General features: G+C 43.3%; 2 protein-coding genes across 2 annotated transcripts in view; one reads left to right on the top strand and one right to left on the bottom strand.

Moving 5' to 3' along the window:
- LOC126944089 (cytochrome b5 type B) overlaps window positions 1–10692 on the bottom strand; it is a 40945-nt gene extending 30253 nt beyond the window's left edge. The window contains exon 1 of the mRNA XM_050773385.1: window positions 10336–10692. Coding sequence (XP_050629342.1) covers window positions 10336–10509 — 174 coding nt within the window. The 5' untranslated portion in view covers window positions 10510–10692. The remainder of the gene's footprint in view (window positions 1–10335) is intronic.
- The window catches only part of COG8 (component of oligomeric golgi complex 8), a 175774-nt gene that overhangs the window by 64574 nt on the left and 92486 nt on the right, over window positions 1–18714 (top strand). The window lies entirely within an intron of this gene.

The raw sequence follows: 18714 nt of genomic DNA, 5'->3' as shown, positions 1-18714 counted from the left end.
TGCCTCAGCCTCCCAAGTAGCTGGGATTACAGGCATGCGCCACCACACGTGGCTAATTTTGTATTTTTAGAAGAGACAGGGTTTCACTAAGTTGGCCAGGCTGGTGTCAATCTCCTGACCTCGTGATCTGTCCACCTCGGCCTCCCAAAGGGCTGGGATTACAGGCATGAGCCACAGCGCCTGGCCCACCACACACCCATTAGAATGGCTAAAAGTAAGATAACTGACAAATACAATGTGTCAATGCAGATGTGAAGAAACTGGAAAACCTACATTGTGGTGGGAGTATAAAATGATATAAACACTTTGGGAAATGCTCTGGCAGTTACTTAAAAAGTTAAACAGACACATAACCTAGTAATCTCACTCCTAGCAATTTTACTACTAGGTATTTGCCCAGGAGGAATAAAATCATACGGCCCCACACAAAGATTTGTACATGACAGTTCCTAGCAGCTTTATTCATAGTAGCCCCAAACTGGAGACAACAAAAATGTCAATCAACAGGTGAATGGATAAACAAATTTTGGCATGTTCACACAATGAAATCAGAAGTTACAAATCACTGATAATACAGAAAAAATAGATGAATCTCACAGATATACTAAGCAAAAGAAGCTAGACAGAAGAGTACATACTATAGTGTTAGAAATAAAATCAGTGTGTATGGGGACAACACTGGTAGAAATGTTCTATACAGTCATGTGCCACACAATATGGTCAACAATGGACCATATATATGATGGTGGTCCCATAAGATTATAATACCATATTTTTATTGCACATTTTCTATGTTTAGATGCACAAATACTTGTTACTATGTCACAACTGCCTACAGGTTTGTACAGGTTTGTAGCCTAGGAACATGAGACTATACCATACAGCTTAGGTGTGCAGTAGGCTACACCACCTAGGTTTGTGTAAATACACTCTATGATGTTCACAATGGGATAAAATCAACTAATGATGCAGTTCTCAGAATGTACCCTCATTGTGAAGTGACCCATGACCGTATATTGATTGTGACGGTGATTATACAGATGAGACATTTGTCAAAACTCACTGAATTCTACAGTCAAAATCTGTACATTTTATTGTCCCTACATTTGATTTCAATTAAGTCAATTTAGAGAAAAAGTGACAGCAAAATATTGATAAACCCAAATGTTTATCAATAGACTACTGCTTAAATAAATTATGATCCATACAATAAATCCTATGCAGCTGTGGTGAAGGAGGAGGAGGGATGCCAGTTATTGCTATGGAAAGATCCCTGAGATACACAGTTAAGTGAAAAAGGCAAGACACAGATCAGTGTGCATAGTATGTTATCTTTTGTGTAAAAAAAGAGAAACTATATTCACCTTGCCTTGTATACGCAAAAAGAAACTACACAAACAACGGTACACAAACAGCGGTAGTTAACTTTAGGAGGCGGTGAACCTGGGCAGAGGGGAAGGTGGCTTTTCACTATATACCTGTTTGATGTACTTAAGAAATGAAAAAATTACCTAGGTTCCAGGAAAGGGGTAACTGTTTTAACTCCCTATACCACATTCCCAATCCTTCCAAATTATATCTAAAATGTGAACAAAGCTATAAAACAGACCTAATTCCATACTCTGCAGCCATGAAAAACATTGACGCAGATCCTAGGGTATGGTTAAGAGTACAGGCCATAGGCCGGGTGTGGCGGCTCAGGCCTGTAATCCCAGCACTTTGGGAGGCTGAGGCGGGCAGATCAACTGAGGTCAGGAGTTCGAGACCAGCCTGGCCAACGTGGCAAAACCCAAGGGGAACATCACACACCAGGGCCTGTCATGGAGTGGGGAGAGGGGACAGGGATAGCATTAGGAGATATACCTAATGTAAATGACGAGTTAAAGGGTGCAGCACACCAACATGGCACATGTATACATATGTAACAAACCTGCACGTTGTGCACATGTACCCTAGAACTTAAAAGTATAATAAAAAAAGAAAAAAATACAAAAATTAGCCGGGCATGGTGGCAGGTGCCTGTAATCCTGGCTACTCGGGAGGCTGAGGCAGGGAGAATCGCTTGAACCCAAGAGGTGGAGGTTGCAGTGAGCCGAGATCACACCATTGCACTCCAGCCTGGGTGATGGAGCAAGACTGTCTCAAAAAAAAAAAAAAAAAGAAAAAAGAAAAAAGAAAAAAAGAGTAGAGTACAGGCTATAGGGTCACAGTGCTGGAGTTCAAACCTCACCTGTGTCACCTAACTTTATGACTGTGAAAGTTCTCCTCTGCTCCTGTTTTCTCATCTCTAAAATGGGTTTTTGGGAGGCTTAAAAGAGAAATTACATGTAAAGCACTTAGAATAATAAGCACCCAATAAATACTATGACAACTACTAGGGCAAATCAACTAACAGAATACTATGACTCTATTTCTGTATATATTTGTACATATTTGTATATATAAGTATATACATGTTTGTACATATAAGTATATGCACGGAAGATGTAGTCAAATTATTGGGATTGAAAGAGTTTAGCCTAGCCTAACTTAAATGTGTTCAGAACACTTACGTTCACCTACAGTTGGGCAAAATCATCTAACATGAAGCCTAACTTATAATAAAGTATTGAATATTTCATGTAATTTATTGAATACCATACTGAAAGTGAAAAACAGAATGGTTGTATGGGTACTAACATGTCACTTTCACACCATGGTAAAGTCAAAAAATTTTAAGTCAAGCCATAGTAAGTCAGGGACAGTCTGTAAATTGCTCCAATGCCATCCCTCATCTTAAAACATGTCAGTGGTTTTCTATTATCTTTTGGATCTGATCCAAACTACCTACCAGACCTTGCATGTCCTGGCTCCTGCCTAGCTCTCTGGCCATTCTTGTCCTTCATTCACTATAGACATAGCTTCTTTCAGTCCCACTAATGTGCCAAACTCTTGCTTGACTTCAAATGCTGCTGGAATGCTCTTTTCTGTATTCTTTCCAAATCAGGTTCATGACCATCAGCTCAATTAAAAATTATCTTCTCACAGAGGCTTTCCCAGATCACTCTTATTAAATTAAATCTTTCCTGATTTTTCTTTCTCGTTTGTTTTCTTCATAAAAGTGCCATGATTTAAAATTATTTCATCTGTCTGTTTTTGTTTTGACTCCTCTAGAATGGTAGCTTCAAGAAGGCAGCGTCATGGGATTTTTTGGTTTTGTTTGTTTGTTTTGAGACAGGGTCTTGCTGTCACCCAGGCTGGAGTGCAGTGGTGCTATCTCGGCTCACTGCAGCCTCGATGTCCTGGCCTCAAGCTATTCTCCCACCCCAGCCTCCTGAGTGGCTGGGACTACAGGCTCATGCCACCATGATCGTCTAATTTTCGTATTTTTTGTAGAGATGGGGTTTCACCATGTTGCCTAGGCTGGTCTCAAACTCCTGAGCTCAAGTGATCTGTCCACCTTGGCTTACCAAAGTGCTGGGATTACAGGTGTCAGCCACTGCACTCAGCTTTGTTTTGTTTTTAAGACAGAATCTCACTCTGTCACCCAGGCTGGGGTTCCATGTTTATTTTTATACACCACCAGGGCCTACTACTACACAGAACTTAACAAATATTTGTTGGGTTAATAAAATGTTATCCCATTCACAAGATGGGTCCTAAAGTAATATTCTCATTTATGGTGACAGTTTCTAAAAACATATATAGGCTGGTGCTGTGGCTCATACCTGTAATCTCAGCACTTTGGGAGGCCGAGGTAGGCAGATCACTTGAGGTCAGGAGTTCGAGACCAGCCTACCCAACATGGTGAAACCCAATCTCATAAAAATTAGCCAGATGTGGTGGGAGGCACCTGTAGTGCCAGCTACTCCAGAGGCTGAGGCAGGAGAATCACTTGAACCCAGGAGGCAGAGGTTGCAGTGAACCAAGGTAATGCTACTGCACTCCAGCCTGGGCAACAAAGCAAGACTCCATCTTAAAATAAATAAATAAATACGCATATAAAGTTTTAAAATAGGGCTGGGCATGGTGGCTCACGCCTGTAATCTCAGCACTTTGGGAGGCCAAAGTAGGTGGATCACCAGAGGTCAGGAGTTCAAGACCCGCCTGGCCAATATGGCGAAACCCCATCTCTACTAAAAATAGAAAAATTAGCCGGGCGTGGTGGCATGCACCTGTAATCTCAGCTACTCAGGAGGCTGAAGCATGAGAATTGCTTGAATCTGCGAGGCGGAGGTTGCAGTAAGCCGAGATCATGCCATTGCACAGAAGCCTGGGTGACAAGAGCGAAACTCCGTCTCAAAAAAAAAAAAAAAAGTTTAAAAATATCACAATGTTATTTCAAGTTACTCTTTTGACAAATGGTTATTTATACACAAGTCAATGGCTTCCAAATTTTCACTTGTAATACCCAGTAAGAAAATAATTTTACACTGCAATCCAGTAAATACCATATACATGAGACATTATAGGCCAGGCACAGTGGCTCATGCCTGTAATCCCAACACTTTGGAAGGCCAAGGCAGGAGGATCACTTGAGCCCAGAGTTTGAAACCAGTCTGGGCAACATGATGAAACTCCATCTCTACAAAAAAAAATACAAAAAATATTAGCTGGGTGTGGTAATACATGCCTGTAGTCCCAGCTACCCGGGAGGCTGAGGGGGGAGGATTGCTTGAGCCCAGGAGGCAGAGGTTGCAGTGAGCCAAGATGGCACCACTGCACTCAAGCCTGGACAACAGAGCCAGACTGTCTCCAAAAAGAAAAAAAAAAAAAGACATTATATATAACTGAACAAAGTTTCACAAAATTTTACCCTTGATAAGAGAGATGCACTTTGATATTTTCTATTCAATGTCATAAAATATTATAACCATTTTTATGTGATTTTTCTAAACTACTACATAGTGGAAAGATAATGACATGCACTACTTTCATTCATGATTTCAACAACTCATGAATGCACTGATTCAAACAATGCAAAATTAATCTGCTAGGGAAAGATAATTCAATTATATTACCAATTCTAAACTACCACATTCAAACTCCAGTATCACACTAACCAGTCATCAATCAAAAAAAATGGTAACCTACAGACACAGGACACTTAGATTAGCAACCCCTTGCTAAAGGAGGGGCCCCAAAGTGACATCAGAGTGGAAAGAGAAGGATGAACATCAATGTAAGTCTTCCCTCTCTCATCTAATAGCAACCCAATTCTTGAAGACTCATAAGCCAAACACTTTGGTGTTATCGTTGACTCCTTTTTCTTTCATTCCCCAAATCTGGCACACCATTAAATCCTATTGGCTCTTCCATCACAACACATCCAAAATCTGACACTTGTTCTGGTCCAACCCACTATCTCTTGCCTAATTACTAAAACAGCCTCCTAACCGGGCTCCTCAATTCTGCCCTTGTCCTCTTGAGAAGGTGAAACCAGCTGGACTTCCTGGGTCGAATGGGGACTTGGAGAACTTTTCTTTGTCTAGCTAGAGGATTGTAAACGGACCAATCTGCGCTCTGTGTCTAGCTAAAGGATTGTAAATGTACCAATCAGCACTCTGTAAAAACACACCAATCAACACTGTGTCTAGCTAAAGAATTGTAAATGCACCAATCAGCACTGTGTAAAAAATGAACCAATTAGCCCTCTGTAAAATGGACCAATCAGCAGGATGTGGGTGGGGACAAATAAGGGAATAAAAGCTGGCCACCCCAGCCAGCAGTAGCAACCTGCTGGGGTCCCCTTATATACTATGGAAGCTTTGTTCTTTCACTTTTCACAATAAATCTTGCTGCTGCTCACTCTTTGGGTCCGTGCCACTTTTAAGAGCTGTAACAACTCACCGTGAAGGTCCGTGGCTTCATTCTTGAAGTCAGCGAGACCAAGAACCCACCAGAAGGAACCAACTCCAGACACACTCTTCCTTCAGTCTTTCACAACAATGTAGTCAGAATGATCCCATTAAGCCATTAAGTCACATCATGTCACTCTTCTGCTCCAGTGATTTCCCATCTCAAAATAAAAGCCAAAGTCCTTCCTAAAAGAAAGTTGCATGTGATCTGCCCTCCCCTGATCATTCTGATCTCATCTGCAACTATCCAACCACTGTGGCCTCCCTCACTGTTCCTCAAACACAGCAGACATCCTCCCATCTTTAGGCCTTTGAACTTGTTTCCTCTGCCAGGAATGCTCTTCCTACAAATATCCTCATGGCTAGCTCCCTCACTTTGCTCCTGGCTTTTACTTAGTCATCTTCATAAAGTTATCTCGCCACCATTGCTAAAATTTCAAACCCTCCTCCTCACACCACATACACATTCCACAGTCCTCTTCTCTGTATTATTTTTTGTGTGTGTGATGGAGTCTCGCTGTATCACCAGGCTACAGTGCAGTGCCACAATCTCGGCTCACTGCAACCTCCACCTTCTGGGTTCAAGTGATTCTCCTGCCTCAGCCTCCCGAGTAGGTAGGACTACAGGCACATGCCACCACGCCCAGCTAATTTTTGTATTTTTAGTAGAGATGGGGTTTCACCATGTTGGCCAGGATGCTCTGGATCCCGACCTCATGATCCACCCACCTCAGCCTCCCAAAGTGCTGGGATTACAGGCGTGAGCCAGCATGTCCAGTCCTCTGTATTATTTTTCTTCTTAGTGCTCACCACTACCTAACACAGTATATATTTTAGTTATTTATTCTTATTGTCTGCCTCCTATGCCATGTAATCTCCATGAGGGCATAGCTGTTTATTCGCTACTAAATCCCCAGCACCTAGAACAGTGTCTGGAAAATAGTAAAGGCTTAATAAATATTTGAATAAGTGAATGAATGAGTAGGCTTGGAATGAACAAGAAAACAGAATAGATTAAATAAGAATAGCTAATTAGGCTGAGACAGTGGCTCACACCTGTAATCTCAGCACTTTGGGAGGCCCAGGCAGGAGGATCCCTTGAGCCCAGGAGTTTCAGACCACACTGGGCAACATAGTGGGACCCCAAATCTACAAAAAAATTAAAAAATTAGCCAGGTGTGGTGGTGCATACCTTTCCCTAACTATTCGGGAGGTTGAAATAGAAGGATCACTTGACCCCAGGAGACTGAGGCTGCAGGGAGCCGCACTCCAGCCTGGGTGAAAGTAAGACCTTGTCTCAAAAAACAAAACAAAAAAAAAACAAAACTGCAGGTAAAGATCTGCGGCTTAAGCTCCAAGAGAAACCTTGGCACATTAGTGATGTCTCTGGCTATATCAGCATGTGGTTGAAACAGGTTAGTTACTTCTGGAATCTTCACAGAGGAAAAAAAAAAAGAAACAGGTACAACTATTACTTGAGACTGAATTAATGCTCTCTGTAAGGGCTGAGTGTTCCCTCCAAGCTCACCATCTATTCTGAATCAATCAAGAAAAAAAATGGGGGGAAATAAAACCACAAATGAAAAACATGATTTTCTTTTTTTTTTCTCTTTTTTTGAGACAGTCTCACCCTATCACCCAGGTTGGAGTGCAGCAGCACCATCTCAACTCACTGCAGCCTCTGCCTCCCAGGTTCAAGCGATTCTCCTACCTCAGCCTCCCAAGTAGCTGGGATCACAGGCGCCACCACGCCTGGCTTTATTTTGTAGTTTTAGCTGAGATGAGGTTTCACCATGTTGGTCAGACTGGTCTCGAACTCCTGACCTCAGGTGATCTGCCCGCCTCTGCCTCCAAAAGTGCTGGGATTACAGGCATGAGTCACTGCGCCCGGCCAAAAAACTTGATTTTCTACCCATTATGAACCATGCTTTAGCAGGAAACTTATTATGAAGCAAATACCAGAAGTCATAGCTAAGGCTAGAATTTTGAAGTAATGCTATGCAGACAAGAGAAATCAAGGGATCTGTCAAATCTGCTACTAATTGATTGTATGACCAGGGTCTCTCTGAACCTATTACTCGTACCTCTGTTAAAATAAAAATCACCACTATCCAAGTCACCCTGGACTAGTTGTTCTGAAGATGAAATAATGGGAAAGCCCCCCCCCCCTTTTTTTTTTTTGGAGTCTGACTCTGTTGCCCAGACTGGAGTGCAATGGCGCGATCTTGGCTCACTGCAACCTCCGCCTCCCTGGTTCAAGTGATTTTCCTGCCTCAGCCTCCCAAGTAGCTGGGACTACAGAGTCTCAGGCTGGAGTGCAGTGGGGTGCAGTGGCGTGATCTCAGATCTCAGCTCACTGAAAGCTCCGCGTCCCAGGTTCCCGCCGTTCTCCTGCCTCAGCCTCCCAAGTAGCTGGGACTACAGGCGCCCGCCATCACTCCCGGCTAGTATTTTGTATTTTTAGTAGAGACAGGGTTTCACCGTGTTAGCCAGGATGGTCTCGATCTCCTGACCTCGTGATCCGCCCGTCTCGACCTCCCAAAGTGCTGGGATTACAGGGGTGACCCACAGCACCCGGCCGGAAAGCACTTTTAAAAGCATAAAATGCTGGCCGGGCGCGGTGGCTCAAGCCTGTAATCCCAGCACTTTGGCAGGCCAAGACGGGCGGATCACGAGGTCAGGAGATCCAGACCATCCTGGCTAACAGGGTGAAACCCCGTCTCTACTAAAAAATACAAAAAGCTAGCCGGGCGAGGTGGCGGGCGCCTGTAGTCTCAGCTATTCGGGAGGCTGAGGCAGGAGAATGGCGTGAACCCGGGAGGCGGAGCTTGCAGTGAGCTGAGATCCGGCCACTGCACTCCAGCCTGGGCGACAGAGCGAGACTCCGTCTCAAAAAAAAATAATAAATAAAAGCATAAAATGCCATACACCATACAAATGCAAGAAGTTACTAAATTCTGAGTTTGTTAAGTTATTGTTCACTATTAAGATTTATTAAAAATAATGTTCTTTGGGGGAAACTTTTACATTTTAAAAGTTTTTAGAATTAAAAGTCAGGATGCAGAGATTTCTCTTTTAGGCCCCAAATTAATCGAAAAAATATTTCTTTTTTTTTTTTTTTTTTTTTTTTTTTTTTTTTTTTTGAGACGGAGTCTCGCTGTGTCTCCCAGGCTGGAGTACAGTGGCGTGATCTCGGCTCACTGCAAGCTCCGCCTCCCGGGTTCACGCCATTCTCCGGCCTCAGCCTCCCAAGTAGCTGAGACTACAGGCGCCCGCCACCACGCCCGGCTAGTTTTTTGTATTTTTAGTAGAGACGGGGTTTCACCATGTTAGCCAGGATAGTCTCGATCTCCTGACCTCGTGATCCACCTGCCTCGGCCTCCCAAAGTGCTGGGATTACAGGCTTGAGCCACCGCGCCCGGCCTCGAAAAAATATTTCACTAGTATATTTGCTTCAGAGAAATAGAAGTGAACTTTCACAAGTCATTAATCTATTGCTCAAAATAAAATGATCTCACACACACACACGCGCGCACACACACACACACACACACACAAAGCTTCAAACCAATCTTTAGTGGTTGCATATCACTAGTTGCCTAGGGTTGGGAGAGAATGACTGCAAAGGGAAAGGAAGCTTTTTAGAGTGATGGAAATGGTTTATGTCTTAACATGGATGAATACATTTTTCAAAACTCAGCAAAATGTACATTTTAGATAGGCACAATTTACGTATGTACATTACACCTCAATAAAGTTAGTTTAAATTTTTAAGTCTATCCTCTTTCCTTAATTAAAAAAAAAAAAATTAGTTGCACCATGATCTCAAAGATAATTTTTAAAATGAGATCTAATGCAACAGGCTTGAAGATTAAATAAAACAGCCTTGAATATTTAAGAAAAATGACAAAACATGAGCCAATGAAAAAAAAAAAAAAAAAAGGTTGATTTATGAATTTCTGGCCTCAAGGTCAACTCAGATTAGGGGGAAAAAAAAGACAATGGAGGCATAATCAAGATGGGGGAGCGTGTGGAGAGAAATCTCAGCTTCTACTCTAGAAGACAAAAACCAAAAACGGTATTACTTCAGAAGGCACACTGGAAAAGCACAGATGTGGGTGCACTTCAGACCTAGGTTCAACGGATCTAGGCCGTTAACTGCATGGCCTTGAGAGTTCTCAACCTGTGAGCCTCAGTTTCCCTTTCTGTAAAATAAAGATAATGATGGCTTAGAGTTTAGCTGAGCACACAGCAAGTGCTCGACACATAAGTAATACATGATATTACATAAGGCACCAGAACTCGGAGCTGACTGGAAATGCATGCAAACTAAAGCCCTCCCCCCAATCCCACCCCAGTTTCCTTCTGAGGGTCGTGATCCCTTTCGTACGCCTTATCGCCCCCAGCCAAGCCTCCCTTCCTTCCCACATACCCTCCACACAGCCTTTTCACCCCTCGCCCCAGCAGCTCCAGAGGCCTCCCACCTCCCAGGCCCCACCTCGTTGAGGAAGCGGGTGACATCGTAGACTCGCCCATGGATCACAAGCCACAGTTCCTTCAAGGAGTTGCGCTTTGCCACCTCCTCCAATCGGTAATAGGTGACTGAGGTCTCGACTTCCTGCCCTTTCCCATCGCTACCGCTAGCTTCCGCAGTCGCCATTGAACCGGACATACCGCCTCTCCACCGCTAACTGAGATTCCGCGACTACTTTCCTGGAGAGACCGCTCTCAGCCTTCCTCGGCTTCCGTAACCAGGGCCCATAAGGCCTTGAGACGGTTCCTAGCAACAGCCAATCACACTTCCGAATAGTGCCTGGTTCGTTTTCTTTTCACCAATGAAACGAGTGACTCAGTTAGAAGTCCCGCCCACTCCTCGCCAGATCCTCCAGGTGAAAGTCTGGTTCGAGGTCGAACTAACCAATTATGGTCGTTCAGCCCCTCCAACCTCGCCAATCAGATACCGCAATTTTTGGACTGGCGCCGAAAAGAGATGTGCTGACAGCTGTCACCTCAGGAGAGGTTCCCCTTCGCTCAGCCTGTGGGCTTTTAGGGTCTCAGTGTTCCGCTTCCCTTCCCATCGCTGTGGCTTTCTCCTGAGTCTCAGGAAGCTCGTTTCTCCTACACTACCGGCACAGCTTGTATCCCAACCGTGATTTTACGTCTTTGCTGCCTCCAGGTCGTGATCTGGCCAATCCCGTCTCTCCTCAGTTTCCCCATCAGTAAAATGGGCTTCATAAGCTCTCTCTTAACAAATAGGTTTGCCTTTTCTTTTCTTTTCTTTCTTTTTTTTTTTGAGACAGGGTCTCGCTCTGTCACCCAGGCTGGAGTGCAGTGGTGCGATCTTGACTCACTGCAACCTCCGCCTCCCAGGTTCAAGCGACTCTCCTGTCTCAGCCTCCCGAGTAGCTGGAATTACAGGCACCCGCCACCACGCCCGGCTAATTTTTGTATTTTTACTAGAGACGGGGTTTCACCATGTTGGCCAGGCTGGTCTTGAACTCCTGACCTCAGGTGATCCGCCCGCCTAGGCCTCTCAAAGGGCTGGGATTACAGGGGTGAGCCACTGCGCCTGGCTCGGTTTGCCTATTTTAATGAGAGTGCCTGTAAAGCGCTTGGTGCATAGTAATCGCTAAACAGGGTAGCCAATTAGAAAGGCAATTGCTGTCCCGAGTCCTTGGGACAGCAGTTGGGGGTAGAGCGTGCCACGTATCCCATGTTTCTACCACCATTCCGAATCCGATTTTCAAACGAATTCTGTGATGATCAGGATCAATCTGCACTATTTTAGTCTCTACGTGATCTAAAATAGAACTGAACTTAACTGCTCTCCAATAGAGGTCCCAGCACTTTGGAATTCCAAGTTTGGTTAAGGTGCAGTGTTGTGAGCCACTTTTTAACTGCCATTATAACTGACAGATTGCTCTTCCTATAATGTCATTTTCATCTTGTCACTCTCTCAGTCTACCATTCAGGGGTCTCCACAATCCATTCGCAACCTCTTTCACTAACATATCATATTTTCCACCATTCCCTTTGTAAGCCTGTTGCACCAGCCCTGACTCCAAAACTTGCTGGTTTAAAACCACATCTGTGGTCATTCCAGGTCCACCAAGTTTATTTCAGATCACGTAGAGATGAAAATAGTGCAGATTGATCCTGATCATCACAGAATTCGTTCGAAAATCACATTCTGAATGGTGGTAGAAACATGGGATACTGCACGCTCTACCCGCAATTGCTGTCCCAAGCACTCCTCTTCCTTTCAATGCCTACTGGCTTTTCAAGTTCCTCTTCAGTTTCTTCTATTTTCAAACTTCTCCTGCCGTTCTGAGCTCCAGTGGTTCCATTCCTTTGTAGTACCTAAGAAAGCATATTACTCTTTTTGGAAACCTGCTACATCTATAAATTTTAACTTTACAGAATTTACTTCCCTAGTTAGACTGACACGATGAGAACAATCTCACAAGATTCTTAGGATCCTCCACAAACTCCAGATTCAAATATTTACATTTATTCCAGACATTTACTATTTACTGTTACAAGTCTTAGGATAGGCATTGGGAGTAGAGAGATAACATAAGAAACAAAATCTCTGAAAGAAATAAAAACATTTACAGGCTGAATGCGGCTGCTCAAGTCCCGTAATTCCAGCACTTTGGGAGGCCGAGGTGGACAGATCGCTTAAGCCCAGGAGTTCAAGACCACTTTGGGCAACTAGTGATGCTCTTGTCTCTTCAAAAAATACAAAAATTATCTAGGCATGGTGGCACGCAATTATAATCCCAGATATTTGAGAGGCTGAGATCTGAGGATGGATTGAGTCTGGGAAGTCGAGGCTGCAGTGAGGTGTGATCACACCACTGCACTCCAGCCTGGATGACACAGCGAAACCCTGTCTCAAAAAAGACAAATAAATAAAAATAAAAAATAAAAAATTACAAAGTCTAGCACTTAAGTGATATATACATGTAACATTTTATTTGAAATGTTTTTTTTAGAATTTCTAACAAGTAAGTTACAAGAATAACACAATGAATGACCGTATACTTTTAGCTTCGGTTTACCAATTGTTAACATTTTTCAATATTTTATTTTTTTCCACATATATTTTTATCGTTTTTGTTAATAGTGCTGAACTATTTCAGACATCACCCACCCTTTACAGCCAAATAATTCTACGTGTATCTTCTAAAAATAAGAACATATTGTTACATAACTGCAGTATGATTTTCAAATTCAGAGAATTTAACATTCACACAAAACTATTCTCTAACATACTCTCCATATTATTTTCCATTATTGCATTCATGTCCTTTGTGGAATTTTAGTGTGTCTGTATGATCCAAGATCCGGTTGAGGATCATGTATTGCGCTTAGCAAAGTCTCTTGAGTCTCCTTTAATCTGGAACATTTCCTTAACTTTGCTTTTGCTTTCATGACATTGACATTTTTAAATAGTATAGCCTCAAATTGAATTTTACACTGAAAAATTATTGTGACCTAAATGTTTTGGTCATAAATTTATATTCACAATTTATAGCACATGTTAGCCGGAAAGTCTGGCTTGGAATACCTGTCCCTACCACTCACAGACTTGGTGACCTTGGGCAGGTTTCTTAGCCTCTTTTTTTCCATGCAGATACCCACTACCCACTTGTTCCGACACCATCTGATGAAAACACAATTCCCCCTTGAATTGTTTTCCTGTCTCTGTCGAAAATTGATTGATTATTTAAGTGTGGTTCTCTTTCTGAACTTTCTATTCTGTTCCAATGACTTATTTGTTTATCCTTACGCCAGTTCCACAGTCTTGATTACTGTAACTTTGTCATAAGGCATTAAATCAGGTAATATAAGTCTTAAGGCTTTGCTCTTAACTTTTGAAAATTATTTTCGCTATACAATTCTTTGTATTTCCACATACTTTTTTTTTTTTTCACTCTCATCACCCAGATTGGAGTGCAATGGTGCAATCTCAGCTCACTGCAACCTACACCTCCCAGGTTCAAAAGATTCTCCTGTCTCAGCCTCCCGAGTAGCTGGGATTACAGGCCCCCACCACCACGCTTGGCTAATTTTTGTATTTTTAATAGAGAGGGGGTTTCACCATGCTGCCCAGGCTGGTCTCAAACTCCTGTCCTCAGGTGATCCACACACCTCAGCCTCCTAAAGTGCTGGGATTACAGGCATGAGCCACTGTGCCTGGCCCCACATACTATTTAAAATCAGCTTATTCGGCCGGGCGCGGTGGCTCAAGCCTGTAATCCCAGCACTTTGGGAGGCCGAGACGGGCGGATCACGAGGTCAGGAGATCGAGACCATCCTGGCTAACACGGTGAAACCCCGTCTCTACTAAAAAATACAAAAAACTAGTCGGGCGAGGTGGCGGGCGCCTGTAGTCCCAGCTACTCGGGAGCCTGAAGCAGGAGAATGGCGTGAACCCAGGAGGCGGAGCTTGCAGTGAGCTGAGATCCGGCCACTGCACTCCAGGCTGGGCGACAGAGCGAGACTCTGTCTCAAAAAAAATAAAATAAAATAAAATAAAATAAAATCAGCTTATTGACCAAGTGATCAAATTAAAACCTCTCCATAATAAATCGTGTTGACAGCACCTGGTGTGATGTGATGAAAAGGGCATGTTGCCACTGTGGCATTCTTCCACAAAACCCGTAACCATAGTTCAAGCATGGGAAAACATCAGGTAAACCCAAAGTGAGGGACATTCTACGTAATGCCTGACCAGTACTCCTCAAAACTGTCAAGCTCATTTAAAAAAAAAAAAAAAAAGGAAAGACTGAGAAATTGTCACAGACTCAAGTAAACTAAGGAGACATGACAATTACATGCAGTGTAGTATCCTGGACTGGATCCTAGAACAGAAAAACGGCACTAGGGAAAAACTAGCGAAATCCAAATAAAACAGTAAGGTACCAGTGTTGACTTCTTACTTTTGACAAACATATTATGGTAATGTAAAGTGTTATCATTATGGGAAATTGAGTGAGTATACAGAAACTCACTGTACTATTTTTGCAACTTTTCTATAAATTAAAATTATTATAAAAATAAAGGTTATTATTTTTTTGCTAGGCACTGTGTCTCATGCCTGTAATCCCAGCACTTTTGAGGCTGAGGCACAAGGATTGCTTGAGCTCTGGAGTTCAAGACCAACCTGGACAACATAACAAGACCTCATCTTTTTTTTTTTTTTTTTTTTTTTTTTTGAGACGGAGTCTTGGTCTGTCACCCAGGCTAGAGCGCAGTGGTGTGATCTCGGCTCACTACAACCTCCACCTTCCGGGTTCAAGCAATTCTCCTGACTCAGCCTCCCGAGTAGCTGGGATTACAGGCACCTGCCACCATTCCCAGCTAATTTCTTTGTATTTTTAGTAGAGACAGGGTTTCACCATGTTGGCCAGGCTGGTCTTGAACTCCTGATCTCAAGCAATCCGCCTACCTCGGCCTCCCAAAGTGCTGGGATTACAAGTGTGAGATACCGCGCCTGGCCTGCAAGACCTCATCTCTTTAAAAAATGTAAAAATTAACTGTGCATGATGGTGGGCGCCTATGGTCCTAGCTCCTTGGGAGGCTGAGGCAGGAGGATTGCTTGAACCCAGAAGTTGTAGGCTACAGTGAGCTATGATTGTGCCACTGCACTCCAGCCTGGGTGGCACAGTGAGACCCTATTTCTAAAAAAAAGTCAGCTTCTTAATTTTTAGGCCGGGCGCGGTGGCTCAAGCCTGTGGTCCCAGCACTTTGGGAGGCCGAGACGGGCGGATCACGAGGTCAGGAGATGGAGACCATCCTGGCTAACACAATGAAACCCCGTCTCTACTAAAAATACAAAAAAATTAGCCGGGCGAGGTGGCGGGCACCTGTAGTCCCAGCTACTCGGGAGGCTGAGGCAGGAGAACGGCGTAAACCCGGGAGGCGGAGCTTGCAGTGAGCCGAGATAGCGCCACTGCACTCCAACCTGGGCGACAGAGCGAGACTCCGTCTCAAAAAAAAAAAAAAAAAAAAAAAAAAAATTTTTACAAAAGGGCCTATAGATGAATTTACAGAAAAAAGGCATCTTAAAAACCTTACATTTCATAAACCATTTATTTCAGTTTTTTAAAATTTGTTTTCAATGTAGATATCTTTAGTTTCTTTTGTTAAATTTATTTCTAAATATTTTGTTTTTTAATGCCCCTATAAATGAAATTACTTCATTTTCCAATTCTTTGCTGCCAGTCTAGATAAATATAATTGATTTTGTACATTGACTTAGTATCCTATACCTTGCCAAATTCACTTATAGTTCCTGTAATTATTTTGTGGATTTCTTAGAATTGTCTATGTAATAATTATGTCAACTGCTAATAGAGACAGCTTTGCTTCCACCTTTCTTCCCGATCTGTATGCCGCTTTTTTCCTTGTGTTATTGCACTGGCTAGGACTTTCGGTACAGTGTTGAATAGAAATGGTGAAGTGAGCATCCCTGTCTTGTTCCTAATCTTAGGAGGAAAGCATTCTGTCTTTCACAATTAAATATAATTTTTCAGTAGATGCCTTTTATCAGCTTGAGGATCTTGAGGATCTAGTTTCCTGAGTTTGTTTTATTTTTATTTTGTTTTTATTAAGAAAGGGTGTTGAATCCTGTTGAATATTTTTCTCTCTGTTGTTTTTTTTTTTTTTTTTTTTGGTTGTTATTGTTGTTGAGACAGGATTTTGCTCTGTGGCCCAGGCTGAAGTGCAGTGGCATGATCATGGCTTACTGCCGTCTCGACCTCCTGGGCTCGTAAGCAACCCTTCCACCTCAACCTCCCAAGTAGCTGAGACCACAGGCTGACACCACCACACCCGGCTAATTTTTGTATTTTTTGTAGAGACACGGTTTTGCCATGTCGCCCAGGCTGGTCTCAAACTCCTGAGCTCATGTGATACACCCACCTCAGCCTCCCAAAGTGCTAGGATTATAGGCATGAGCCACTGTGCCTGGCCTGTTGAATAATTTTTATACATCTATCAGAATGATCACATTCTTTTTCTCCTTTATTTTGTTAATATGGTGAACTACACTGAGTGGTTTTCAAAAACTTAACCATCTGGCCGCATTTGGTGGCTCACACCTGTAATCCCAACACTTTGGGAGGCTGAAGTGGGCGGATCATGAGGTCAGGAGATCAAGACCATCCTGACTAACACGGTGAAACCCCGTCTCTACTAAAAATACAAAAAATTAGCCGGGCGTGATGGCATGCACCTGTAGTCCCAGCTACTTGGGAGGCTGAGGCAGGAGAATCGCTTGAACCTGAGAGGCGGAGGTTGCAGTGAGCTGAGATCGTACCATTGCACTCCAGCCTGGGTGACAGAGCAAGACTCCTGTGGGGAAAAGAGAGATCAGACTGTTACTGTGTCTATATAGAAAGAAGTAGACATAAGAGACTCCATTTTGTTCTGTGTTTGAGATGCTGTTAATCTGTGACCCTACCCCCAACCCTGTCCTTGCAAGAGACATGTGCTGTGGTGACTCAAGGTTTAACGGATTTGGGTTGTGCAGGGTGTGCTTTTTTTTTTTTTTTTTTTTTTTTTTTTTTTTTTTTTTGAGACGGAGTCTCACGCTGTCGCCCAGGCTGGAGTGCAGTGGCGCGATCTCGGCTCACTGCAAGCTCCGCCTCCCGGGTTCCCGCCATTCTCCTGCCTCAGCCTCCTGAGCAGCTGGGACTACAGGCGCCCGCCACCGCGCCCGGCTAATTTTTTGTATTTTTAGTAGAGACGGGGTTTCACTGTGGTCTCGATCTCCTGACCTTGTGATCCGCCCGCCTCGGCCTCCCAAAGTGCTGGGATTACAGGCTTGAGCCACCGCGCCCGGCCAGGGTGTGCTTTTTTAAACAAGTGCCTGAAGGCAGTATGCTTGTAAAAAGTCATCACCGTTCTCTTAATCTCAAGTACCCAGGGACACATACACTGCGGAAGGTCGCAGGGACCTCTGCCTAGGAAAGCTAGGTATTGTCCAAGGTTTTTCCCCGCGTGATAGTCTGAAATATGGCCTCGTGGGAAGGAAAAGACCTGATCATCCCCCAGCCTGACACCCATGAAGGGTCTGTGCTGAGGAGAACTAGTAATAGAGGAAAGAAGGCCTCTTGGCAGTTGAGATAGAGAAAAGCATCTGTCTCCTGCCCATCCCTGGGCAATGGAACATCTTGATGTAAAACCCGATTGTATGTTCTATTTACTGAGATGGGAAAAAACTGCCTTAGGGCTGAAGGTGAGACATGCTAGCGGCAATACTGCTCTTTATGCACTAAAAAGGTTTATGGAGATGTTTGCATGTGCATATCAAGGCACAGCACTTTTCCTTAAACTTCTTCATGTCAGAGATCTTTATTCATATGTCTTACTGCTAACCTTCTCCTTATGATGATCCTATTATCCTGCCACTTCCCTTTTCTAAGATGGTAAAGATAATGATCAATAAATACTGAGGGAACTCAGAGACCAGTGCCAGCGCGGGTCCTCTGAATGCTGAGCACCGGTCCCCTGGGCCCACTTTTTCTTTCTCTATACTTTGTCTCTGTGTCTCATTTCTTTTCTCAAGTCTCTTGTTCCACCTAACGAGAACCGCCCACAGGTTTGGAGGGGCAGGCCACCCCTTCAACTCCATCTCAAAAAAAAAAAAAAAAAAAAAAAAAAACTTAACCATCTTTGCATTCCTGAGATAAATCCCACTTTGGTTATGATGCTAATCTTGTTTATTGAATTCAATTTGCTAATATTTTAAAAGGATCTTTGCATTTATATTCATGAAGAATATTGGTCTGTAATTTTCTCTTCTTGAAGGTCTTTGATAGATTTTTTTCAAGCTCTTTGACAAAAATTTACTGGGTAGCTACAG

This window comes from Macaca thibetana, chromosome 20 (assembly GCF_024542745.1).
Source record: "Macaca thibetana thibetana isolate TM-01 chromosome 20, ASM2454274v1, whole genome shotgun sequence".
In the NCBI taxonomy this organism is placed as follows: domain Eukaryota; kingdom Metazoa; phylum Chordata; class Mammalia; order Primates; family Cercopithecidae; genus Macaca; species Macaca thibetana.
Note: the sequence above shows the minus strand (reverse complement) of the source record. Positions and strands in the feature narration are given on the sequence as shown.